This window comes from Gopherus flavomarginatus, chromosome 3 (genome assembly GCF_025201925.1).
Source record: "Gopherus flavomarginatus isolate rGopFla2 chromosome 3, rGopFla2.mat.asm, whole genome shotgun sequence".
NCBI classification, from domain to species: Eukaryota; Metazoa; Chordata; order Testudines; family Testudinidae; genus Gopherus; species Gopherus flavomarginatus.
This window is the reverse complement of record NC_066619.1, coordinates 6,553,642-6,580,474: the sequence shown is the minus strand read 5'-3', so window position 1 is coordinate 6,580,474 and position 26,833 is coordinate 6,553,642. Positions and strand designations below refer to the sequence as shown.

Below are 26,833 nucleotides of genomic sequence, written 5' to 3'. Positions count from 1 at the left end.
TATGATGGTTGCCTTTGCAGAATCTTAAACCAGAGATTACCCAGCATCTTACCGTGATGTGTCATGTTGGATTGGTGATGTGGCTGTGGTTACAAGCTCTTTTTTGCTGCCTGTCAGTACAGGAGATGTAGCTGCATCCTTTCTAGATCCTGATGCTGCCCCTGTGGAAAGGAGAAGAGGCAATCAAGCTGGGTATTAGAGGCTCAAAAGTTTTGGACAGCTTCTTCACTGTTTGCATTATTACATAATACAAGGCCCAAAAGATGTGCCACTCTTCAGGGTACTGTATATATAGTGAGACTGCAACCAAAGGATTTGTTACCGGTTGACAGGTGCTGTGAATAGAATGCATTTTCAGGATCATGCTGAATTATATTTTCATAATATACCATCCATTGCAGTCTGTATATTACTACTATGTTTCCAAAGTTTGACAGACTTGCATTGCCGTCATGGCTTGGAATGTCCACCGTATCAATTTTAGTTTAAAGCTGCAGCTCTCATAGCTTCCACAAGAAGTTACATTTTCCTTGTCTTCTCTTTAAGTATCACCATAAGAATATATGAATCCAAACCCTCAAAACTCTTGGTCTGTCCCTCTCTCCTTCCCTCCCAAAAAAGTAATAACATTTTGCACTTAGCTTACTACAATGCCTTTCATTAGAGCACTACAAACAATGATTAACACCTCCCAGCACCCTTGTGAAGTTGGTAAGGATTATTGGTAAGTATGATTTCCAAATGGGCAAATTAAAGTTAAGTGACTTGCTTGAGGCTGCACAGAAAGTTGGTGGCAGAGCTAGGAATATAAATCCAGTATGGCAATTCCTGTACATTCTGATTGCCGGTGCCCCCGCTCTTTGCCCTAAACACTGCCTAATCAAACATTAAATGTGTGACAACCAAGTGTCAGCAAAAACTAGAAGCTTGACTATTAAGTATCACCATTGTGCCTAGGTATTTTAGAGCTTTCTGAACAATGGGTAATACTACCTGTCATGTATGCTGAAATCATAGTGAGAAATCAACGATGGATTTCAGCTAATACTGAATTTCCACAGTTTTCTGGATGCCAGTGAGACTCAACATTATTTGAAAATGTACTGAGGGTTCAAATATGCACATGCACAGACACACACACACACAATTGAGTCCTATTGTAAGAACAACTGAATTAGTGTTTTGGTGGTAGCTTAAAAAAAGAATAAAGTTCCTCCAGCTTCACTCTACTACACTGTGTGTTAGCACTGAGTGGCAAGAACAAACAGTTAATTACTGCTCAAGGAATTCTTAGAATTACCATGGCAATGCATGTTACCCAGGTGCCCCTTGGGACCACCATCCATGGCAACACGTGCATCCACAATAAAAGACCGGGGACCTCTTGCTTGCCCTTGTTGAATAAAACATATCCAGAAACAGGTTCACAGAGCAGTCTCTCTTCCTCTCTCTTATGCCTTTCTATCCCATGCGGAAATAGGGCCTTCATCACTGCCTTCCATCTTTGCTGGTCTACTGCTGCAGTCTTGGTGTCTTCCAATGTCATTCTGATAGCTTGCACTTTTGCTTCTACCTTGTCTTCCCATGTTGTCCTTAGTCTATCTCATAATTTCTTGTCCTGGTAATTCCAGCTCAATACCTGTCTCTACTCCATGTATGTCCTAGCCATCTCCATTTTTGTTCCATAATTTCCTGTCCTATCCGTTTCTGTTTCATCCTCCTCCAGAGTTCTCTGTGATTTCTTCTGACTATCTGATATTAAAGTTTTGTCTAAGGCAGCTATTTATGAAAACTTGGAGCTTAAACAGTAAGGTCTTAATAAGCCTCCAAGTTTCAGCACCATATAGTAAGACTGACTGTACAATGGTGTTAAATACTCAAACTTCTGTTTGGAGGGCAAGATTTCTATTTATCTAGCTTGGCTTTAGAGCTACAAAGGCATGTCTGGCTTTCATGATTCTGGCTTTAATATCTCCAGCTTTTCCACCAAAATATATCAAATATCAAACCTCTTCTATGTCAGTCCCAGAAAGCATTAAGACCGCAGAACAGGGGCATACAATGGACTTCCACACAGAAGTTAGAGAACTCTGACTTTGTAGATGGCACCAAGTAGCTATCCCATACCCATAGAGACATGCATGCTGAAACAAATGACCTCCAAGCCTATGCACAATTAGTAGGGTTGAAAAATCAAACATGAGAAAACAAATCATGTGAATCAACAGAGAAGAAAAACTTCACAGAATAGTGGCACAAGAGTATTAGATTTTGAGAAAATAACACTGAAGAAATAAAGAAGCCCAATGAATGTGAGAGAAAGTATTAATATCTCAGTGTCGGAGAAGGCTGAAGCATTTTATTCTTACTGCATAACAAGGCATAGTGATGCCTGTAGTCAAACAGTTAAGAAATGATAAAGTACCTGCTCTTGACAACATTTCACTAGAACTGCTAAAGAAAGGAAGCTCGGATTTAATTCACTGGCTCCTTAGTTCTCTTAAAAGTTTAGGAAACCTGCCACATTCCAGAATATTGGAAAAGGGGCTGCATCATTCCTTTTTTCAAAAAAAGGAGAGCAATCAGTTTGCTCAAATTAAAGGGGAATATCACCGCAGTCAGTCCCAGAGAAGGTGTTTATGATTATTCTACTGAACTGACTGAAATATTGTCTCAACCCCAAAAGGAAAGACAACCAGTGCAGTTTCCATACAGGTCGATTTACAATCCATGCTATATACATTCTGTAGAACGTTATTGAAAAACTACTAGAGTGACAAGAGGAAGTTAACATTGCATTTATAGGCCTTTGCAGCTGCCTTTGGCTCCAATTAATCTATCAGGCCTGTAGATACTACTATGCCAGTTTGCGGTGCCTGAGGATTTAGTGTGCCTAGTGGAGGAACCGTACTGCAGTACACTTAGCGGTATGCGGTCAACAGTTGTATTACAAACTGGTTTTCAGTAAAATCAGGAGTACACCAAGGAATGGAGTTCTCCCATCTACTTTATTTAAGGTTGTAATAGACTGTCTGATGACAAAACTGATTGAGGCCAAAGTCGAACATTGAGATTTACAGATTCATCTCAAGTATATGGAAGACATTAACTTACTTGGAGAGACTACTGCCCAACTACAGCTAATACTGGAAGAGCTCTTAAAAACTGCAGAATCTACGGAATTTAAGATCAATGGTGATAAAACCGAAGCTATACATACATACCTCCGATAAAATAGAAACTAATGACCTGCCAGCACTGCATGTAGATAGCAAAGACAGTGAATGGCTGAACAGCTTTATCTATCCGGTTAGTTGGTTGACAGCAGAAGGGTTTATATCCAAAGAAAGTCACACGTTGGATCAGTCTCATATCAGTGGCATTTCAGCACTTCAAAGCACATCTGCTTGGGCTGTGGGATGTCTGTGTGACAACTAAGATACAAGCACCCAAGGAATAAGTGATGATGACTGTTATATGGGGCAGAAACATGGCCATTAAGAACAGCTGAGGAGAGGAAACTAAACAGATTTCAGTGTAAAACATTATGATGTATTAACATTTAGTTTGATTTTGTCACAAACAAGGAGAAGTTAAGACAATCCTGTCAAGTTACTGCCTTGCACCAGTTGAGAACAAGATGACAGCAATGGTGCACATCCAATGTGCGGAAGAAGATATGGTTTTACAGAAGGCTTATAGAGCTGAGGTCGAAGGAAGTGAAGCATGAGGCTGACCGTGAATGAGGTTGGAAAATGCAGTTTAGGATTTAGGAAGCCGACATCCTTCTGTATAGACTCTTGCCGAAGGAAGAAAACTTGCAAGAGACTGCTCAAGATGGAAGTCCATTCTACAAACCACTGTGGCTACATAAAAGTCATGTGAATCTGCGGCCACTGCTACATTCAAGGCATATTAGACAAATTGCAATGAAAAAGAAAAATACAGCGAATCAGAGGTCACTGTAGGTGTGTGTGCTTGCCACATGCACCGGCGCTAGAAGTTTTTCCCTCAGTGCTATCAGTAGAGGACCGACTCTGGCGCACCTCTGGAGTGGCGCGTGTATGCACCCGTATAAGAGGCATTGCCGGCTCCCCCCACCCTCAGTTCATTCTTGCTGGAAACTCTGACAGTGGCGAAGGAGGGCGGGTCATGGAATGGACATGAGCTACACATCTTGAAGAACAACAGTTACGAAAAGGTAACTGTCTTTTCTTCTTCGAGTGCTTGCTCATGTCCCTTCCATTGTAGGTGGCTCCCAAGCAGTACCACCGCAGGCAGGTAGGAATTCATGGATGTGTCAATTGCAACACAGCTCTACTGAAGCCAGCGTCATCTCTGGCCTGCTGAGTGATGGAGTAATGGGTCGTGAACGTGTGTTCCGAAGACCACGTCACGGCCCTGCAGATGTCCTGGGATAGGGACATGTGCTAGGAAGACAGCCAAAGATGCCTGAGCCCTAGTCGAGTGAGCCTCCACTACTGGTGGAGGCACAGCCTGCACCAACTTGTAACAAGTACGGATGCAGGTGATGATGCAATTCAAAATCCACTGAGAAGAACCTGGAAGGCCCTTCATCCTATCAGTGATTGCAATAAAGAGCTGGGTCGATCTGCAGAAGGGCTTGGTGTGCTCGAGGCAGAAGGACAGGGCACACCAGACATCCAGAGTATGCAGCCGCCTCTCCTCATTGGTCATGTGCGGCTTCAGATAGAACACTGGCAAGAAGATATCCTGGCTAACCTAGAAATGCGACACCACTTTAGGCAGGAAAGTCTGATGGGGCTGCAGCTGGACCTTGTCTTTGTAGAACATCGTGTATAGTGGCTCCGATGTGAGGGCTTTGATCTCAGGTACATGCCTCGCTGAGGTAATTGCTACAAGGAATGCAACCTTCCACAACAGATGCCAAAGGGAACAAGAAGCCATGGGCTCCAAGGGGGAACCCCTGAACCTGGAGAGGACTGGGTTGAGGTTCCATTGTTAGACCCACAATAAAGGTTTTCCTATGGGATGGGGAGCAGGTAGATACTGGACACAGTGTTGGTATATAATACTTTAAATGCTCTTTATTGATTACAAAACAAACCTTACTTTTCATTTACACCCCAAACATCTATACCAGAGCCCAAAGGACAGAATGGTCCCAATGGCCAGTCGAGATTCCTTTTGATCGTTAGAATATAAGACGTGAGGAGCTGCTGAAAATCACATCTATATCTACATGGGGCTTTGGATTAATATACGACTTTGATTTGCAGAAGTCAGTTCATTTACAGTTCATTTAGTTGCAGCATCATTTTTTTGCCTTTGTTTACTAAGCCTTTTACTCACATAATTTTAAAGAGACAATTCTGGGTGGGCCGCCATGATCCAAGGTGTGCCATTTCCTCCAATTCTTATACATTTTTATATTAGTCCAGCTAGTGTTGTTTCCTTTTCTGCTGATTTTCCATATTTTTCTTGGAACATAACAAGATTGTTTTTGTACAAATAGTTCTAATAGCCCTTGACCTTAAGTTCTTGCTTTGGTTGCCAGCACGTATTTATGTCAAGCATGTGTCATTCATACCAGGCCTCAATGACCTATAACATATTACATGGATATATGAATCATAATGTATATCTATCTATCTATAGATAGATAGATATATCTATCTCCCAACATTCCCCCTCTTGATACATGATTAATTCCATTAATTACTGTATTACTTTATAATTTTGCAAGCAATTTAATTTTATATATCTCTTGCTCCAAAACTTCTTCCTTTTTTATTCGGCAGTATAAACATAGCATACTAAAGGTTAACAAAATTATTAATCCAAATAATATTACAATAGGATGTAGCATAAAATATAGAAGAGCTGTGACACTAGGAGACTATTCTTTAAAAATATAATACCAATGAGAAATTGCCATTTTTTTAAAAAAGAAATAATATTTGGCCATTGTGGATTAAAATGTTTATTTTTTCTGTTTTTTATTTATTTTGTCCCACGAACAATCGAATGTATTTTTTTATTTATACTTTTATTCTAGAAATGCTTTCATATATATATATTTGTGTACCCCTACATTTTTTCAAATATTTAAAAAACGTAAAATCCAAAAGCCATATTTATACCTTTTTTGAATTATGAGGATTCTTAATAGTGAATCCATGGCCATTATTCCATAAGAGTAATGTTTGATGCCTCCGGCTGTATTATTTTAAATACTTACACTAACCTTTTTATCTTTGCTCGAGCTCTGGTATTATTTTTTTCTTTTTAAAATATAATGCACACAACACAATTTTTTTTTACTACCCCACTCTCTACCTTTTTTCCTTTATTCTTTGCATTTTTTGATTATTTATTAGCACATTTTCCATTTTACTTATTTATATCTTCTTCCCTTAATTTCAAATACCTCCAAGCGACATTTCAAATTACATTTCCTTTTTTTCTGGGGCTTATTTTGATTATTCCACCTTCCACCTCCTTGGGATGGGGTGTTTTGTCCTTTACTGTGGCCTTTTTTTTTTTATATGGTATTCTGATTTATAAACACTCTCATTTGAATATGTCATTGCTTTAAACTTTTGGTTTTAATGCTTTTACCTGGCTTTCCCCTTCTGTTACTTGTTGGCATACTGTCCAGTGCTCCAGTGCATCCGTAATACTTAACTTCTCATTCTGGGCTGCTTGGTTTACCAAATTAGTAGACATTGCTAATACATTTTTGCTCAATCCTTAAAACACATTATTTCAAAATTCCCTCTGATTTAAATCAACTGCCATCAAAGAATTAACTGTGACATGTCTGGTGACCTTCGCCTTGGGATTAGTCACCGGTTGTATTTTTTCAGTCAATAATTTTAACGTTATTTTTCTTAACAGGTAATTTCTGGGTGAATGTTCATGCTTTATGTAATCTGCACTGGATAACACCTTTATGGGTCTTTGACCTACCTCTTTTTCTAACAGCATAATAAATCGTGGTATTAGTTGGTGTGCTTCTGGCTGCCTGTCCAAAGCATTTCTCGCTCGATCTACTGCCTGTCTAATCTCTCCAGTGGTAGCTGCCCCAATTAATCTATAAATTTTACTTATATTTAAATTTTCTGTTCCTCCTAACTCTGCCCACCGTACTAGCCATGTAGCTAGTTTTTTTTTTATATTTACTGGGCCTAATGACTTTACCATCAACTGTAAGTTTGACAAACTCGCAGCAATTATTTATATTTACTCTGACTGTATTTTCCCTGCTGCCTTCTTAATGGTAGACCTTCATTCTATTACTGCTTACAGGCATTTCTGGCTTAGGCTTTCCCGGGCAGTTTCTTATTCTTTTTCTTAACTTAGTATAAAGTCCCTCTCTTGAGGCTGGTCAAATTCTCTTTACTCTTGACCTCCTTGCAGATTCTTTTCATACCAAATATTATTGGAATTCAAATAGAAAAAAAACCACAATTTTTTTTTCGGACACATAGCGTCTGTATTTTTACCTTCTTTTTTAATGCTGATAGCTTTCTGGCACCAACTGTGAGGAATGCTTCCCATCTCTTCTTCCTTTTTCTTAGTTAAATTTTGAATTAACTGCTTCATTTTTATTACTTGATGGTCTAATTTATTTTTGTCTGTTTAATCTTTTTCAATCCATCATTCTTTTTTAAAATTTTGTATTTGTTTTCTCATTTGTTTTAATGGAGTTTGCATTATCTGTGCCTGCCTTACTTCCCACTCCAAATGTACCTGGCAAGTTTTAAAATTCTCTTGTAATGTTTGTATCTTTCCATAGACCTCCCCCCTACATGCAATTGTCTTTTTTACAGCTTGCCACAACAGCCATACTACAGCCGTTTGCTTTTTACTGGCATTAGGCTTGTACAGCTGTACAGATTTCTTAAGCATGTTTTTTAAGATATCAAATATTACATCTGGTTCCACTGCATCTTCCAATCAAGGGCATGTCCCAAATGCAATAATCTCCTTCTCTAACAGAGAAGGGGCTTTAACTTTAGTCCATTGGGGTGCCTCTTTCACCCCTTGACTTGTCTTCTTAAACAGTGTTTTAAAGATTATTATAACACCACCACATGGTATTGTTTCATGTGTTTTTTTTTTCTTTTTTAATTTTACAAATAAGGTGTTAGCCTTATTAGTCTTAAATATGGACTTTCCCAACACTGTAAGACCTCATCTTGAAATCCGGCACTCCTTAATCTCTCTCCCCCTTCCGCATTCTCCACCACATGTTAGACTCGCAATAGAGGTCTCCCTACGGGATGGGGAGTAGGCAGACACCAGACACAGTGTTGGTATATAATACTCTAGTCTAAATGCTCTTTTTTTAATTACAAAACAAACCTTACTCACTCCACATTCACACCTCAAACATACCATGCCAGAGTCTAAAGTTCAGAATGGTCCAGATGGCCAACTGAGATTCCTTCCAATCATAAGTGTGACGGGTTCGGTTACAGAGACCCCTTTGGGACTGTTATCTGATGTGCTGAGACTACCTCTGAGTCCATTTTCTCAGCCAGTTTGGGCCTCCAGAACCCTGTCTTGCTGAGTCAGACATGCAAGCCTGCTGAAACACAGACCCAGGGTCTGAACCACGGGCCTGAAGCTACAGACTTAACTGAAAACAGCTTAGCAAATGCTCCTGTCTCCAGCACCCAGACATCCAGCTCCCAATGGGATCCAAAACCCAAATAAATCCATTTTACTCTGTATAAAGCTTATACAGGGTAAACTCGTAAATTGTCCGCCCTCTCTAACACTGATAGAGAGAGATGCACAACTGTTTGCTCCCCCAGGTATTAATCAATTACTCTGGGTTCAATAATAAACAAAAGTGATTTTATTAAGAATAAAAAGTAGGATTTAAGTGGTTCCAAGTAATAACAGGCAGAAAAAAGTAAGTCACCAAGTAACACCAAAAACACGCAAGTCTAAGCCTAATACATTAAGAAACTGAATACAGGTAAATCTCACCCTCAGAGATGTTCCAATAAGCTTCTTTCACAGACTCGACTCCTTCTTAGTCTGGGTCCAATTCTTTCCCCGGTACAGTTCTTGTTAGTTCCAGCAGGCATCTTAGGTGAGAAGCAGGGGATTCCACATGACTGGGACCTCAATAATCTGAGACAGACCTGGGCCATGGTGAGCGGATGAGCGGTGATGCTGGCAATTAGATGTGACATTGCCCTGAACCTGGCCTCTGGTAGAAATACTGTGAATCGGGCAGAGTCGAGTACCACACCATTAAACTCTATTCGTTGGACTGGGATTAACATTGATTTTTGTTCTTTTATCAGCAGACCCAGAGCTTGACGAGTGGCTTGCAGCATCTCGACCCTGCGCTGGACCCTGGAGAGGCCTTTGATGAGCCAGTCATTGAGGTATGGGTAAATCCAGATACCCCAACGCCTGGGGTAGGCCACCACCACTGACATGCATTTCGTGAACACTCTTGGCGCTGTTGCTAGGCCAAAAGGGGGCACAGCAAATTGGCAGTGGCCAGTCCCAACTTTGAAATGTAGGAACCACCTGTGACTGTGGAATATCAATACGTGAAAGTAAGTGTCTTTCAAATCTTGGTGGCACACCAGTTTCCCGGATCCAGAGAAGGAATGATGGAGGCCAGGGAGACCACGCGAAACTTCTATTTCTTGAAGTTCCTCAGGTCGAGGATAGGCCATAGACTCCCTTTGGCCTTAAAAAATAACAGGAATAAAACTCTTTGCCCCTTAAATGCAGTGGGACTTCCCCCACAGCTCCCACCCGCAAAAGGCCTTGCACCTCAAGTGAGCAAATGCTCGTGAGAAGGGTCCCTGGAGAGGGAGGGGGAGAGGAGTGGGGGAGATAGAAATAAACTGGAGGGTATATCCTCCTGATATTATGCTGAGGACCCACGGGTCCGATGTGATAGAGGCCCAGGCAGGGAGGAAGGAGGACAGGCAGTTGGAAAATAACAGGAGAGCAGGATCCAGGACACAGGCTGTAAGGTTGCCCTCGAGCGCACCCTCAAAATGTCTGCTTCCCACTGGGTCGGTTACGGGTGGAGCTCGAGTGAGCAGAGGATGCCGGCTGGTGGCCTCGCTGGCGCTTACAGCCCTTGCCCTTCTTATGGAAGGGCTCTGACCAAGGTTGGCTCCCGAACCTATGGGTCTGTTGCAGCTTAAAACGGCTTCCCTGCCAACCTCGGCATGTACAGGTCCAGAGTGAGCAAGGTAGCCCTAGAGTCTTTCAGGGTTGGCCATTTACTATCTGCTTCCTTGGAGAACAGTGCCAGGCCATCGAACGGGAGGCCCTGGATGGAGGTCCTGTTGAATCTCTGTCGAAAGACCTGACGACTGCAACCAGGACGCTCACCTGATCAAAATGGCCGAGGCCATGGTTCAGGCTGCAGAGTCTGCCACATCTGAGGCTGCTTGGAGGGGGCCCCTAGCCACCACCCTGCCCGCATCGAGGATAGCCAGGAATTCCTTCCTGGGTTCCTCTGGCAGCGAGTCTGAGAATTTGGCCATGGACTGCCAGATATTAAAATCATAGTGGCCAAGCAAGGCCTGATGATTGGCCACTCTCAGCTAGAGGCTGGATGTAGAATAAATTTTTCTACCAAAGAGATCGAGCCTCTTTGTCTACTTGTTCTTAGGTGTCGTGCTCATTGGCTGCCGATACAACCAGTGAGGTTACAGCAGGATGGGTAAAAAGATACTCATATCCCTTGGAGGGGACATAGTATTTTTGCTCTGCCAGCTTGGAGATGGGGGGCAGTGAGGAAGGTGTCTGCCACAGGGCCTTAGTGATTTTTCACCATTCCCTCGTGCACAGGCAATGCCACCCTGGCAGGGAGCAACTTATTCAGTACATCAGATAGGAAGTCTGAGGGCTCCGCCAGCTCCTTGGCTTCCAGCCCTAGGTTTGAGACAACCCTCTTCAAGAGCTCCTGGTGAGCCTTGGCATCATTCTGGGGAACTGGGTGAGAGGGCCCCGCTATTGTCTCATCAGGTGAAGATCAGGAGGAGGCAGGTATAGGCAGGTCTACCAACTCTGCTGCTTCTGCCATGGGACCCTCAGCCGAGGCTGGCTGATCCTGGGGAACCTGCTCTGACTTCGTGTCCAAGTCATGAGGTAGGCTGGAGACTGTTACTGACCGTTTGTCGGATGCCCCCAAGACTGACCTATGCCCCTGCGATGGTTGGGAAAATCCCCAGGGGTTCCAGAGTTGCCAGGGGACAGGCCATTGGCTCTGGGGCCAAGCTGCCACTGGTGGCCCAGCGGGGAATGCTGGTGCCCTTGATGGGTGGCCCTTAGCCCGCAGGCAGGATCTCCTCTTTGCAGCTGGAGACCAAGGAGGGGGATACGTGTCTAGAGGACCAGGATAGTGCCGAGGCCATCTGTATATCCAGATTCGGTCAGCTCTGGCCCTGGACCTCTGTTGAGGATCTGTACAAGGGCGGTGGCTCTCGGTGCCACGATCCTGGCACCGTTCAGCGGATCGGCGATGGTATCCCTGTGATCAATGCCTTACGCTTAGTGAGTGATGCTGCTCCATCAAGCGGGAGTGGGAATCTGAGTGAACGGACCGCCGTGCTGGAGACCATCGATGCGCTCATAGCGAACCGTATTGGCAGTCTGGCGATGGGTGACAGGGCACCAGGGACTGGCGTCTCGACCCTCTGGTGCAGTGCCCTTTGTGGCCTGAAAGGCCTCTGGCATGGATGGCACTGCCAGGTGCTGAGTGCCTCTGCTGCTCTCCGGGGTGGCGGGTGGGAACTGGTGCCGGTCTGAGGCTGGTGCTGCCAGTGCGCTCCACTCCGAGACCGCGGTGCTAGGAGGTCTGAATCTCTTGCAAATTCGACACTTGTCACTGTGGGTTTCCCCTAAGCACTTCAAACAGCTTCTATGAGGATCACTGATTCACATAGGTTTCTTGCAACAGACACAAAGTTTGAAGCCCGGGGACCGGGGCATGCCCCATCCCTAGGCTAAGTCCTGCTTGGGACTAACAAACTAACACTAAGTCTACACTAAGGGAACTATAAAACTAACAAATTTCTAACAACTATATACAGAAAGTTCTCAGCTAGGCACAGTTGAGAGGAGTAAGCTTGCCAAGGCAAGGAGACGTTCCAGCACCGTCACTGGCGGTAAGAAGAAACCGAGGGTGGGGGAGCTGGCAGCACCCCTTATACCGTGGCATACGCGCACCACACCAGAGGGCGCCAGAGCCAATCTCCTATGGATACCACTGAGGGAAAAAACTTCCAGCGCCTGTGCATGTGGCGAGCACACATGCCTACAATGGAATGGACATGAGCAAGTACTTGAAGAAGAACCCGAATAAATGAAAATACATGTGAGCTAAAAGGACATAACAACTCTATTGGGAGAAAAACAAACACAGGTCTATTGAGGTAAAGGGATCGCTAGAAAGAAACTAGGCCCCTTAATAAATGAGGTGAGATTAAAATGATGATTCTAAAATGGTTGTGCTACCAAACACTTTAAAATCCATTCTAGTAGGTAAAATAAAGAAAAGACATATTGAAAACAAGAAACTATCTTTAGTTGTTAATATAGAATACTTGTTGATAAAAGGCTGATAAAAAGAGGTCTTAGAAAAAAAATTAATACATACAAATCCATGGATCTGAAGTGCATACAGTCCAGGGCAAAAGGGAATTACCTAAGGAACTTTTGAAACTACTGGTAATTATTTATGAAGAGCCATGGAGAACTGAGGTGGTTCTGAAAGACAACACTTTAATTATAATTGCAGGTTCATAAATACCTCAAAGATGGAGAAAAAATAGAGAGGGCATAGTTACGCGAAGGAAATATTCAACCTGGAAAAATTAAAGCTAATACATGAGGGGGGGGAATAATTAAAAACCAGATAGTCAGTGGGATGAAGGTACGTAGATCTAAGGAACGATGGCAGACAGTAAACTAGACATAAGCTTGCAAGCTGACTTGCAGCCCAAAAGAACCAATATGGTCCAGGGCACACATGCACAAGTTATAGCTGCCCTTTAAATGGAACTGATGTAACTGCACTGTAGCAGGGTGGACCCCTGCTCCTGTCCTGAAGGGTTAAAACCAGCCCTGGGACAGGGCTGCGGCTGGAGAAAGCAGCTTTTAGGCTGGGGTGATTGGGGGAAGTGGCTGCAGCTGGGGCCACGCCCCAAACAGACTCAGCTGGCCCTATAAAGGCAGAGAAGCCAGGGGCAGAAAAGGGTCCCCCTCTGCCTGTAGAGGGAAATGGGCCTGGCTGCCGGGAGCTAGACATAGAGTACGTGAGTGAAGCAGGGCTGGGGAAAGGCAGAGGAGCTGGGGAGCTCCAGCCTGGAAAGCCCCAGGCTGCGGCCTAGCATTGGGCTAACAGGTACTGGGGGCTGCAGAGGGCAGCCCAAGGGTAGGCCAAGGCAGCAGGTCCAAACCCTCCTTGCCAGTGATGAGTGGCTGATACTGCAGTCTGCCCCAGGGTGTGGGGACTAGACGATGACTGGCAGTAGCCATATACTGAGGCAAGGTGGGGATAGTGGGTAGGGGTTCCCTGGGGAAGAGGAGACCCTGAGAGACAGGTGTTCTACCAAGAGGGGTGGCAGCTCAGATAAAAGAGCACCGGATCCAGGGAGGGACACAGGGGCCAGAGGACAGGTGGATCACCGGCCAGAGGGCGCTCCGGAGCTGGAAAGAGCTAATTCCCAGAAGTCATCAGCAGGAGGCGCCGCAGGGGTGAGTCCGCTGGTCTACATGCACATAGAACACTATATCCAGTTTTGAGCAACTAAAGTATCAGAATGATATTAGCAAATGGTTAAGGGCCTGGAAGGACTCATTTATGAAGAAAGATTAATGTAAGTAAATATATTCAGCTTGATCAAACAACAACTAACAGAGTAAACATGATAGTCCACAAGATTTTGGACGTGGAAATACTTAGAAGGAAGAGAAAACCCTCAGGGTGGTCCAAGAAGTAATGGAATGAAAGTGAGCAATGGGAAATTTAGGCTGATAATCAGGAAATAAATCCTTAGGAATATTCATAATAGATCATATTTATATAACAGTTTACATCATCAAAATGCTTTGCAAATATTAACTAATTAATTTATTAGCCTTCCCTTAGGTGAAATGACACTTTCTACTCCCGAATCCCTAAAAAGCTAAGTTTGAAAAACCACTGGAAAACACACAGTAGGGAACAATTTTCCCCTGGCTGAAAGTATGGACTAGATGCCCTGCATGGACTTTTTCCACCTCCAGTTTTATCATTTTTATACAGAAGGGAAAGGGCTGAGCACACTATACATTATTACATGAAAGCCAGATTCACTACAGTGACATACCACCAGCTGTTTCCTTTCTCTAAACACAGAGAGATCTATATACCTAGGAAAAAGGCAAAAAGGGAGACTTAAAAGATGGTTAGATAAGTGAAGTGGTCAACATAGCAGAGGAGAGCCTAATGGACAGCTTTGTTTTCTGGCCTAAAGGCAAGAATATTCAGAAGAGTCATTTTTCCACTCCAATGCCTCTTAACTAGACAAGCTGTTGGATTTTAGTAGATACCAACATACACTATTTACTGCTGTAAAGACACAGAACTGGAGGATTGCTTTGTTTCTTTGAAGTCAAGGAATATTCTTGCTGCTAGAGCTAAAAAAGTTCTGCTAAAAGGCACAGAGACACATTGTATTGAAATAATGAAGGAAAAATTAAGAAGCATCAACAGAAATCACTGTGTATAAGAGAAAAATCAACAAGAAAGTAATGTCAGCAACTGTACAAGCAGAGCCAGTTCACTCAGCACAAATGTAACTTTTCCCGAGAGTTATGGAAGGACCTAAGATTCGGTGATGCACCCAAGTAAACACAGCTACACCATCGCAGGTAGAAGGGAAGCTAGGTAATTTAGAAAGGTTACTCATCACTTCAGCTGAGGCCTCCAAAATCAAAACAGTTTATAATGTTAATGGTTAATGGGAGTAGTAAGGTCATTCTGATATGGTCTTGCAGAAGCTAGATGTTCAGAGGGGAAACAATCTGAATACACCCTGAGGTTTTGCCATTGACAGAGAAAAAGGAGAAGGGGCCTTTTCAATGGACACCAAATGAAGCAGATTGCTTGGGTTCACTGGTTACTCATTTCAGCCTCACTCAAACAAAAGTCTGAGGAATTTAACAATGAAGATAGTAGTTATCAGTGGTTCAGTCAAGCTGGAAGGGCATATCAAGTGCTGTCCCGTTGGGATCAGTTCTGGGTCCGGTTCTGTTCAGTATCTTCATCAATGGTTGAGATAGTACACTTATAAAGTTTGCAGACAATACCAGCCTGGGAGGGGTTGCAAGTGCTTTGGAGGATAGTATTAAAATTCAAAATGATCTGGACAAACTGGAGAAATGGTCTGAAGTAAATAGGACGAAATTCAATACAGACAAATGCAAAGTATTCCACTTAGGAAGGAACAATCAGTTGCACACATGCGAAATGGGAAATGACTGCCTAGGAAAGGGATCTGGGGGGTCATAGTGGATCACAAGCTACATGAGAGTCAGCAATGTAACACTGTTGCAAAAAAAGCAAACGTAGTTCTGGGATGTATTAGCAGGAGTGTCGTAAACAAGACACAAGAAGTAATTCTTCCACTCTACTCCACGCTGATTAGGCCTCAGCTGGAGGATTGTGTCCAGTTCTGGGAACTACATTTCAGGAAAGATATGGACAAACCGGAGAAAGTCCAGAGAAGAGCAACAAAAATGATTTAAGGTTTAGAAAACATGACCTATGAGGGAAAATTGAGAAAAATGGGTCTGTATAGTCTGGAGGAGAGAAGACTGAGAGGGGCCCTGTTAACAGTTTTAAGTACATAAAAGATTGTTACAAGGAGGAGAGAGTAAATTGTTCTCCTTAATCTCTGAGAATAGGACAAGAAGCAATGGGCTTAAACTGCTGGATATTAGGAAAAACTTCCTAACTGTCAGGGTGGTTAAGCACTGGAATAAATTGCCTAGGGAGGTTGTGGAATCTCCATCGCTGGATATTTTTAAGAGCAGGTTAGATCTGTCAGGGATGGTTTAGAGTGCAGGAGACTGGGTTAGATGACCTCTCGAGGTCTCTTTCAGTCCTACAATTCTCTGATTCTAAGACTAAGATGAGGGGCACGTCAATGCTACTGCTTCAGTTGATCTAACGTATGTCACTCAGGGGTGTGATAAAGGCACCCCCAGAGCAACACAAGTTACATTGGCCTAAGTGCTGTCCACACCGGCACTGTGTCAGCTGGATATGCTCTCCTGCCCACATAGCTTCCGCCTCTTATGGAGGTGGAGTAATTATGCCGACAGGAAAGTGTTCTCCCGTAAGCATAGAGTGCCTTCATCAGACACGGTGCAGGCTGTGCCGATGTAACACTTCTAGTGTAGACCTGCCCTAAGACTGCTCTGGAAATTGATGCAACAGTTATATGTGGGAGTGGAAACACTATCAGGATGATGTGCAGGGTCTCCAGATATATTCTGTGGACCCAGGTGTGAAGGGCACATGCATGGGGATCGTTACTACTAATTATTTGTATTACAGCAGAGCCTAGAAGCCCCAGCCAGGATTGAAACTCCACTGTGCTAGTGATGTACAAGAAAGACAGTCCCTCTCCCAAAGAATTTACAATTCACACACACAGAAGAGGGGAGAAAATTAGTACAAGTTTTAAAATTTACCAGTTAAAAAGCTGCCACATCAATGGGGTTCTGTGTACACTAACCAAGCCTGGAATTTTGTGACCAATAACACCACACACAAATACGTAGTTCTAAGCACAATCAAATCTCATGCCTCAGGATGTCATCTGATTGTTTTCCTTCCTCTCCTCCAGACAGCACTGTTCAGGTGGGTAAGTGCACTACGGCAGGAGATCGAGAGTTTGCCTTCCATTGAAGCATAAGGTACTGGCCACTGCCCAGAAAAGATTCCAGACTTGATGGATTGAAAGTCTGAGCCTGCAGGGCAAATCCCATGTTCCAATAGGGGAGTATGTCTGGAAGAAATATCTGTATCCTTGGTTTTATTTTTGCTTAGAAATACGTTATCTGTCCCTAATGAAAGACTAAAATCTGAAGCAAAGGAAGTCAGTGTGTGCCACTGGACCAGTTCAGTTACCACTGGCATGAACTAGTGGTGGTGAGCATGGAGGGAGATAGGAAGCAGGCAACTAGGACAGAGACAAGGACCTTGCAGATTCCATACACGGATGTAACTAGAAAATGGAGCTTAAGTGCGTGTGTGTTAAAGGAGCCCAAACATGTAACAGAGGGATGCCAATTAAAAAGATACTAAAAACAGAAGACTTCAACTTCAGTGATTAGTGCTAGGTAATTTGCCTTGTGATAAACAAGCTATCCAACTCAGTAAATAGACCCAAGGTCGTTCTACAGCCTGAAAGCTCTTTTCTTAACTTTTTCTGGTGCCACAATAAACGCCAAAGCAGTAAGTCAAACTTTGCCATGCATCTCCATGTCCTAGGTTCCAGCATCTCCATGAGCCATTTCCTCAAAAGGGTTGTGTGGAGGCAGATAAATTCTTCAACTGCCAGGCCAACAGAGACAGCATGTAATTTTACTAACTGAAGCAGAAAGAGAGGGATGAGGGGAGAAGCCAGGATTTTTTTGAGGTATGTGAATGGAAGATAATTCCTGGGAATATCCTTATCACAGAAAAGAAATCCTCCAAATAATGTGAAAAATCTCAATTTCACCACTGCAGTACTTTGAGAACAAAAGAAAAGAAAGAATGATGGTTAAAAATAAATAAAAAGGAAAATCATCAATGAAAATAGCTCCTGAAACTTTGCAGAAATTTTTACGGCTTTCTCTTGCTTAAATTGATTGGTGTAGCGATGTTATAAAATTACTATTAGGATTCATTGTGCACAACAGAAAGTGCTGAAATGTCAGCCGACTATACAGCAAAAGTAATGGGTCCTGAACCCCGGTTAGTCAAAAATGATTTTGTTTCAAATTAGAAATTGATTTTTTGGACACAAGCCCTTTACAGGCTTCCAACTTTTGTAGCTGTGCCTTGGAAGACATTAACCTCAGCCACTGTTTGGGTCCAGTCTGATGATACCCTTTCAAAAGTTTCTTCACAGGGTCTGCTTTTTAATGTTGGTATGGTCTTAACCAATAATACAAGCTATTTGTTCCTTTGAGAACTGCACCATATTTTTTCTCTTTTGCCATATATATATATATATATATATATATATATATATATATATTTATGCTGACACAAACCACAAACTGGTTGACATGTTCAAAAAAAAAAAAAAAAAGCCAGTTCATAATTGAACGAAAGATTGTGTTAGGCTCTGCAGTGAAACCGCCAAACTGCTTCTATTTCCCACCTCCCCTTCCCAAGAAAGACAGCTTTCTCCACATCATAAGTGGAGATGCTAAGCGAAGAGCAGGATAAATTCTAGTTGCAAAAACATCCTTGTGTGGCAAAATTTCAGGTTGTGATGGTGGTAGCCATTACTCGGGAAGGAAGAGAACGTGAGGATTACATCACAAAAAGCAAACCCCATCAAGCTTATTCTCTGTTTGCTGGGAAAGCAAAACATTGCTGAAGTAATTCTTTCTTGGAAAAAAGGACTAGGTTTTTTTTTGTCCCATGTTAGGGACCTCAACAAAATCACTTGCTGTTTGCTGGGCTTTCTACATCTTCTGTTTTCTTTATAATAGCTACATTTTGGTTGTTTTAAGCAACTTGCAATCCTCTCCCTCTTCCTTGGGATCTAACTGAACCACACATGCACACATGCCTGTAATTACTAAATGCCATACACAAACTCACATTATAAGACAGCATATGCTTCATCTTACCTCTTCTAGACCTGTCGGTTTCCTTCTTTCCATGCATCCACATGGCTCCTTCTTCCACGTTTGCACTAAAGCCAACTGTTCTCCTCCCCAAGCTGCTCCCTCCACTGCTCCCTGGTGTTTTGGATGCTTTGCCTAGTGCCGGTGTTTTGGGAAGGCAATCTTCATACTTAGACACTGGAAAGCTGGAAGGGGTGAAAGGTCATGAGCTGTTAACATGTTGCACATTATCACTGCACTGTTTGTGCAATTTGTCTTGAAGCAGCAATATTCTAGTTGTGCTGTGGCTTTGTTTATTTTCTCTAGCATTTTAATGCCCGAGCATGCTGGGTAGGGATCAAAATGTTAGCAAGTTACTTTAAATGGCAGACTCCAGGGAATTCCCAGGCTCTCAGCAACACACAACATTTCAGAATATGCACTTCAGTGACACTTTCATTGTAATTTAAGAGTGAACATCCACATTTATAGCAAATAATGTTTTAAGGTGTGTAAATGTACATATCTGACTCAGAAACTTACATGAGATTTATCTCCCTGCTTAAAGCTAAATGGATACTTTACAGGTGTTTCTATGTGAGAGGCAAGGTTGATGAGGCAATATTTTTCATTGGACCAACTTCTGCTAGTGAAAGAGACAAGCTTTCAAACACACACAGCTCTTCTTAAGTGTTAGGGGACATGCTTTTCTCTGCAGCCATGTGGGCTGGAAACACACTCTTTTTAACAAAAACTGAGATTCTCATGTAATCACTTGACTCCAGGAGCTAGGGCTTTATGGAAAATACCAAATATCCTGAGACTTATGATCGAATTGCAAGCATTCTATGCCATTATCTAAATCATCGTCAATGATTTAGATAACGGCATAGAGAGTACACTTATAAAGTTTGCAGACAATACTAAGCTGGGAGGGGTTGCCAGTGCTTTGGAGGACAGGATTATAATTCAAAATGATCTGGACAAACTGGAGAAATGGTCTGAAGTAAATAGACTGAAATTCAATAAAGACAAATGCAAAGTGCTCCACTTAGGAAGGAACAGCAAGTTGCACACATACAAAATGGGAAATGACTGCCCCTGACAGGAGTTCTACGGAAAGGGATCTGGGGGTCATACAGGGCCGCCCAGAGGATACTTGGGGTCTGGGGCAAAGCAGGGGAGCTGTGGTGCTTGTACTCACCTGGCAACGGTCCGGGTCTTCGGCGGCATTTTGGTGGTGGGGGGGCCCTTCAGTAGCTCTGCGTCTTCGGCAGCACTGAAGCGCCCCCTGCCGCAGAAATGCAGCCGAAGACCTGGACCGCCACCGGGCCAGGGTTCACGAGGCCCCTGCGGGGCCTAGGGCAAATTGCCCCACTTGCCCCCTCTCTGGGCGTCCTGGGGTCATAGTGAACCATAAGCTAAATATGAGTCAACAGTGTAACACTGTTGCAAAAAAAGCAAACCTCATTCTGGGATATATTAGCAAGAGTGTTGTAAACAAGACGTGAGAAGTAATTCTTCTGCTCTGCTCCGTGCTGATTAGGCCTCAACTGGAGTATTGTGTCCAGTTCTGGGTGTCATATTTCAGGAAAGATGTAGACAAATTGGAGAAAGTCCAGAGAAGAGCAACAAAAATGATTAAAGTCTAGAAAACATGACCTATGAAGAAGATTGAAAAAAATTAGGTTTGTTTAGTCTGGAAAAGAGAAGCCTGAGAGGGGATCTGATAACAGTTTTCAAGTACATAAAAGGTTGTTGCAAGAAGGAGGGAGAAAAATTGTTGTTCTTAACCTCTGAGGCTAGAACAAGAAGCAATGGGCTTAAATTGCAGCAAGGAAGGTTTAAACTGGACACTAGGAAAAACTTCTTAACTGTCAGGGTGGTTAAGCAATGGAATAAATTGCCCAGGGAGGTTGTGTAATCTCTATCATTGGAGATTTTTAAGAGCAGGTTAGACAAACACCTGTCAGGGATGGTTAGATAATACTTAAGTCCTGCCATGAGTGCAGGGGACTGGACTAGATGACATCTCAAGGTCCCTTCCAGTCCTATGATTCTATATGGGAGCTGGGAAGCAAACCACATGTCAGGGGAACAAGTCCAGGCATAGGAGAGAAGCTGGGGCCAGGAAGAAAAGGTGTGGAGTGTTTGAAGTAGAAGGTGCAGATGTCTTGGTAAAATCAGGGCTCTTGGCAATAGAAGGGATGAAGATGGAGAGTAGGAGATGAAAAGTCTGTGGAGGTTGTTGAGAAATGGTTGAGAAAAGAGAGTTCTGACTGGAGGAGCCAGTGATTGGGAGCTCCTGGAACCTTATTAGCTCTGCAGGGCTGAGTTGCATGGGGTGGGGCTGGAGAAACAGAAATGCATGGTTTGAGCTCGGGAGGAAAAGGTGGCATTGGGGTTCATGGAGTAAGTATTACTGTAGTTGCCACAGATACATGCAATTATGAATGGAATCATGGGAAAGGAGATGTCCAGGAGATCACCTCTCCATTATTAAGAGGTGGTACACACTGCACAAGTGTATCAGAACCTCTGCCATACGACCTGTGTGTGGGCAAATATGCTTTGAACAGATACTACAGAAATGGGAATAGAATAAGAAATGTAACCACCTCTGCAGCATTCCCCTTGGTGAAATTTTTATGCATGCTTTCACCTTTTGCCTTGCCTATTGAAGGTCCTTCCTTGATAGCCCCCTGAAGAACCAATTCTCCTCTGTCACCCAATCACTTCCAACTTCTGCCCTCAGTGAAAAGCCTACTGCCTGTGATGGAGATGCCCACCAGGTGTAGCTGATTAGACCTGCGATTGACACAAAGTAAACAATTTGGAAGATGATGATATGAAGGAATAGAATTCAGTTTATCTCCTCATATCTCTGCAGTGCTCACAGATGTAAAAATCAGGAAAATCTTATTATTAAGTCAATAGAATACACACACAGAGAAGATCTGTCGAGTACATAAGTGCCGTTTTACACAGACACCCCGAAAAATGTACACTTCAATAGTTTGGGATACAGTTTCTATGAAATATGCTATGCAAAATGAATTTGAACAATATTTGTATGTAAAAAATTATGCTACTGAATATAGCGTACACTAGGAAAAAACGTGCATCTCTGATGTTTCCATCAGAAAATGATATCTAAATTAAAAGTTTCAAAATCAATGTGCTGTACCAGTCGTTGTTTAATAGGGCCCTCTGCATCTGTTGGACAATTAGTTATACTCCTGTATTATTAATGCAGAACATTATGTAGTGGCTCATGACCTATAATAACTAACTGAAGTGTTGGCTAAAACTTCTCTGAATAACCTCCATTTACTTTAGGGCTTCTAACTACATAACTGCTACTAATGTTGCACAGTGGCTATTAACATGTCTGGTAGACTAAATTAGTATCTTATTCGAATTACATGAAATTAATCTACTAATTCTTGCAGTATACAGTGTAGAAAAGGGTGGATTAGAACCCTAACTACTGATGAAAGGGCCGGAAAGACTCACTGGTTAAAAAGGTCTTTACAAAAATATAGGATTATAGAGATATTTTCCCCTTGTGCTTCTGCATGATTAAGAACATTTAAAGATATTTAAGGTGGCAGCCATTATTCAGATATTTTCTGGGAATTTTAAATACATTTAATTAGAACCTACAAATCTTTTCTGAAGACAGTTACCCTTGAGTTGTAAAGGACTGGGAGAAGGTTACTTTGCTGGCACAGTGTGACACTCTTTACATGGGGAGGTTATACCTAGAATACCGAGTTGGGTTTGGGTAACACTGTGCCAGAGAGAATTTAGAGAAGAGAAACAAAAAGGATTAGGAGGTTGAAAAGGTTCATACAAAGAAACAATAAAATGCTAAACAATGAATCGGGGTTTATTCTTTCAGCCTTTAAACTTTTGCTTGAGTAAGGACTGTAGAATCAGTCTCTAAAAAGGGACACGCTGAACATCTATTTGAAAGGATGTAACCACCAAGGAGGAAGGGGGAGAGTGGTACAAGATAATACTAATAAGGAGCAATGTACTGAAATGAAACAAAGAGGATGTTCGGAAGAACTAACCTGTGACAGAGTTCCATGAGGCAGTGGAATAATCTGCCAAAGGAAGTGATAAAAGCCTCACACCTTAGGAAATTTCAAACTAGAAAATATACCAACAGGAACAATCCTGCACTGGCAGGGAGACCTAACTGACCTAATGGGTCTTTAGCTATTTCCAGTTTATATAATACATCAATACATTCAAGTGTAGCTTGATTAATATGACTTTGTACAGGACATGGTCATTTTCAATGAGCTTTATCATCACTACCTGAAACAGGACCATTGAGAAGGATGGCAAAAGAGGTTAAGGTACTTACTAACCTACAGACTAATGCCGGAGCAGCCAACAAATTCTACCAAAAAAGGAAGAGGCTCTTTCTCTCGTTTCTCACCTCCTAGCTTATGAATGCCTAAACTCTTCAAGAATAATAGGGAACACCCCTAAACTTTTTTCCATTTTGTCTAAGCCTCATATCGCGATATCCCTGCTGAGCTTGAATGGTAAATTTTAAATGTCATTCAGGACCCAATGAATACTGCTAGTATTTGCATTCCTTAAAAGTAAAAAAAAAAAAATAAAAAACATTAACCTTTTGTTTTATTGAATTAAAATGCCATGGAAATGCTGATGTAGCCTTCAGAGACCGAAATACTTTTACAAAGAAGAATAGCTGTCATTTATTAGACACAAAGAACAATTACATGATAGGATGCTTTCTGACAAAAAGCAGATTGGTATTCTCATCATAGAAAAGGCATTGTAAAAAAAAAAAAACCCCGCACAGACCTCTGAGACTTGAATAATTTAAAGCTGCATTTGGTGCAATTTAAATTTTTCTTTAGGGAGGCAAAGTTAAATACCTTTAATTTGTTCTAATTATTTCAAATTTGCAAGTTAATTATGGCTGATCATTAAATAACAAAAAGGACTATCGTCTCCGTAGAGTTTTACCTCCTACCCTCTGCATTACTTAAGCTAGATTTTAGTATGCATGAATTAACTTTCTAAATAATCACACGGTTTGAGTAAATGGCTCAGTAAAATGAGCTCTGATCCTCAGAATAAGCATTAATGGACATTAGAAAGGCTATTGGGACCCATGTTACTTACATTATAAGTATTTTTAATGGGGTCTTATTTACTAATCTTTATGTACTGTTCAAGTCAGGGCACCATATAGATACATTATTCTGCTTTAATAGAGGAAAGTCACTTCTTCAACACACTAAAATAAATGTCCATTTAGAGCCAACTAAATTCAGTTTTAAATAAATGCAGGGAACCTATGATAGAATTTAACTTGTTTCAGCTGCTCACGCTGATGAATCAATCTAACACAATGCTAGCCTTGCTCTCCAAATGGAATTTTACAGATCTGTTGATGTGCTAAGCTGCCTAAGCAGCAAAGAAGCTCTGGTCCTAGCAGAAGAGCAGCACTAACTATAAACCTTTTGGGTGTAAGCAGGCTGAATCTTTTTCCTGTTCTATAGCCAGTGCTCAACTGACTGGTTCCGAGTCATCGATTTTGGAGTCTCACCTTCTACTGAACTCTGACCTATACACACATTTTCCACGGCAGATCAGCAGTAGCCAGAGAACACAAGATTACATCAGGACCAGTCAGAACCCACAAATGAGAGGCAATTCATTTCTCCAATATCTATGTTCAACAGATGGCTACCGTAATGTTACCCTGTTGAGTCCAGGGCTTGGGAGTTTAGCCATCAGTAAAGTAACAGATTGCACTGGTGGGTTTGTTCCAAAAGCAAACTTTGCAGTAATGTTATTTTTCCACTCTGCAATTTCTATTTAAAAAAAAAACCCACCAACAACTTTATTAATGGCACCAGGGTACAATTTGCTGCAATTACAATCTGGCCAAGAATGTGTAACATTTAATGGTGCAAGACTGGTGATCAGCACAAGCAATACATATTTGATGTTGGAATTCCCTTAGCCATTAAGGAAACTTAGCGATTTGCAGGGGGATACACCTTAGACATGGGAGTTGGATGCCTAAATACTTTTAAAACTTTAGCCCTAAGTGACTTGCAGAAGTCTGTGGTGAATCAGGGCATTGAGTCCAGGTCTCAAGTCTTAGACTAGCGTCCCAACCACTGAACCATCCGGCCTCTCACGTGCTGCTAAGTCATGCCCACTCTCTCTGTCCAGAAGTAGCAAAAGGGTGGGCAGTTGAGGCTGAGAGGGAGAATGGGGGTAAATCCTTCCATGCATGAAACCAGAGCAGTTCTGCGTTGGAGACCAGGATAGCTAAAAACAAGTGGGTGAGACCAATGATACCGGTCATTCATTCATGCAGGAGACGGTATTCTTAACAGAGGCCTAGGAAGCACTAGAGGGAACTGTTTTGGAATATGGAGTGGATCAAGCATTGCAGGTGGAGGGGAAGCGCACAAAAGGAGCATACTCGATGCAGCTTACTGATGGTCAGTATGACTACCCCTGTGTTCCTAAGGGCTAAAGCAATCTGTTCATGAGTATATTAACTGCATCAAAAATGTGCCGTTAAAAACCTTGATGTTTTTTCCCACAGAAACAGAAAAGTGTTTGGAAAAAAATCTAAAACTTAACTTTCTTGTTTTTTAAAGACAGAAGAAACTGGCTCTGTCAGAGACCTTGAAGACCACACTTAAGCCTAAAGTGAGTTTTCATGGATGAATTATAAAACCTGGCATTTAGGCATTTATGTAAGACACATGGGCATGCTAATGACATGGGTGGGATCCAACGGCTGTTACAAAGAGGCAGGCATCCTCCTCCTAGAAATGCACACTCACCTCTACCGCTCAAGCCTATCTTTTTTCTCAGGCTTTTCCTCTAGGGCAGGGGCTGAGTATTTGTAGGGGGAGAAAGGAGTCATTATCCTGATAATTTTGTAACTGGGTATTTTATTTTGTAAGTTAATAGAAATCTAAAATAAAAATAGCATCATATCTTCCAAAAAGTAAGTTTTCCCCAGAAAAAAAAATCACTCTAGGTATCATTCACAGGCGCTGGCTTCTAATTTTCCCCAGGGGTGCTCAACCCCCACTCAGCCCCAGGCCTCACCCCCAATCCACCCCTTCCCCCCAAGGCACCACCCCACTTCTGCCCTCACCCTGCCTCTTCATGCCCCCTCCCCCTAGCACACCCCGCCCTTGCTCCTCACATCTCCCTTCCAGCGCCTCCTGCATGCCGCAGAACAGCTCATCCACGATGGGTGGGAGGCGCTAGGAGGGAGGGAGGGGGAAGAGTTGATCAGCAGGGGCTGCAGGCGGGCGGGATTGGGGTTGGGAGAGGAGCTTAGCTGCCAGTGGGTACTAATCACCTACTAATTTTTTTCTGTGGGTGCTACAGCGCTGGAGCACCCACAGAGTTGGCGCCTATGATTTCACTATAACCCGAATTTCAACATTCACATTATGGTGCTTTGAAGAAATGTGTGTCTTCATCCTCACCCTATCTGGATTTTCATTATAGCAAGAATTTACAATTAAAAGGTCCTGCTGTATCAGGTACCCAGGATCAAATGTTCACTCCGTTCCACATTTCTGTTGAACTCACTGTCCTAACGGAACTGTGTTTATTTTAATCACCTCTCCTTCTGGAAGAGGGGTGCTCCAGGCAACATTCTGATCAGATGCTAAATATCCTCCCATATCACATTCTACCAACGTATTGTAATTTAAACCAACGCTTCTCCAGACACTTCTTCACTTGGACCAGCTCCCATCCAAATTCCTCCAATGTTTGGTTCTCAAAGAATTTCATTCTATCAATGGGAGCAAAGGGCACTTAGGACTTTGCACGATTATGCCCTTAATTCGTAATGAACCATGTAAGGTTGTATTAAATCATATAAATCATGAATGAAATCCTGGCCCTGTTGAATTTAATCAGTTTTGCCACTGAC

General features: G+C 42.5%; 1 protein-coding gene across 2 annotated transcripts in view; it reads right to left on the bottom strand.

Moving 5' to 3' along the window:
- The window catches only part of KIAA1328 (KIAA1328 ortholog), a 262,209-nt gene that overhangs the window by 30,817 nt on the left and 204,559 nt on the right, over positions 1-26,833 (bottom strand). For both annotated transcript variants that reach the window (XM_050943589.1, XM_050943590.1), the window contains exons 9-10: positions 18,883-19,064; positions 53-161 (exon numbers count right to left, since the gene is read on the bottom strand). In XM_050943589.1, coding sequence (XP_050799546.1) covers positions 53-161; positions 18,883-19,064 — 291 coding nt within the window. The remainder of the gene's footprint in view (positions 1-52; positions 162-18,882; positions 19,065-26,833) is intronic.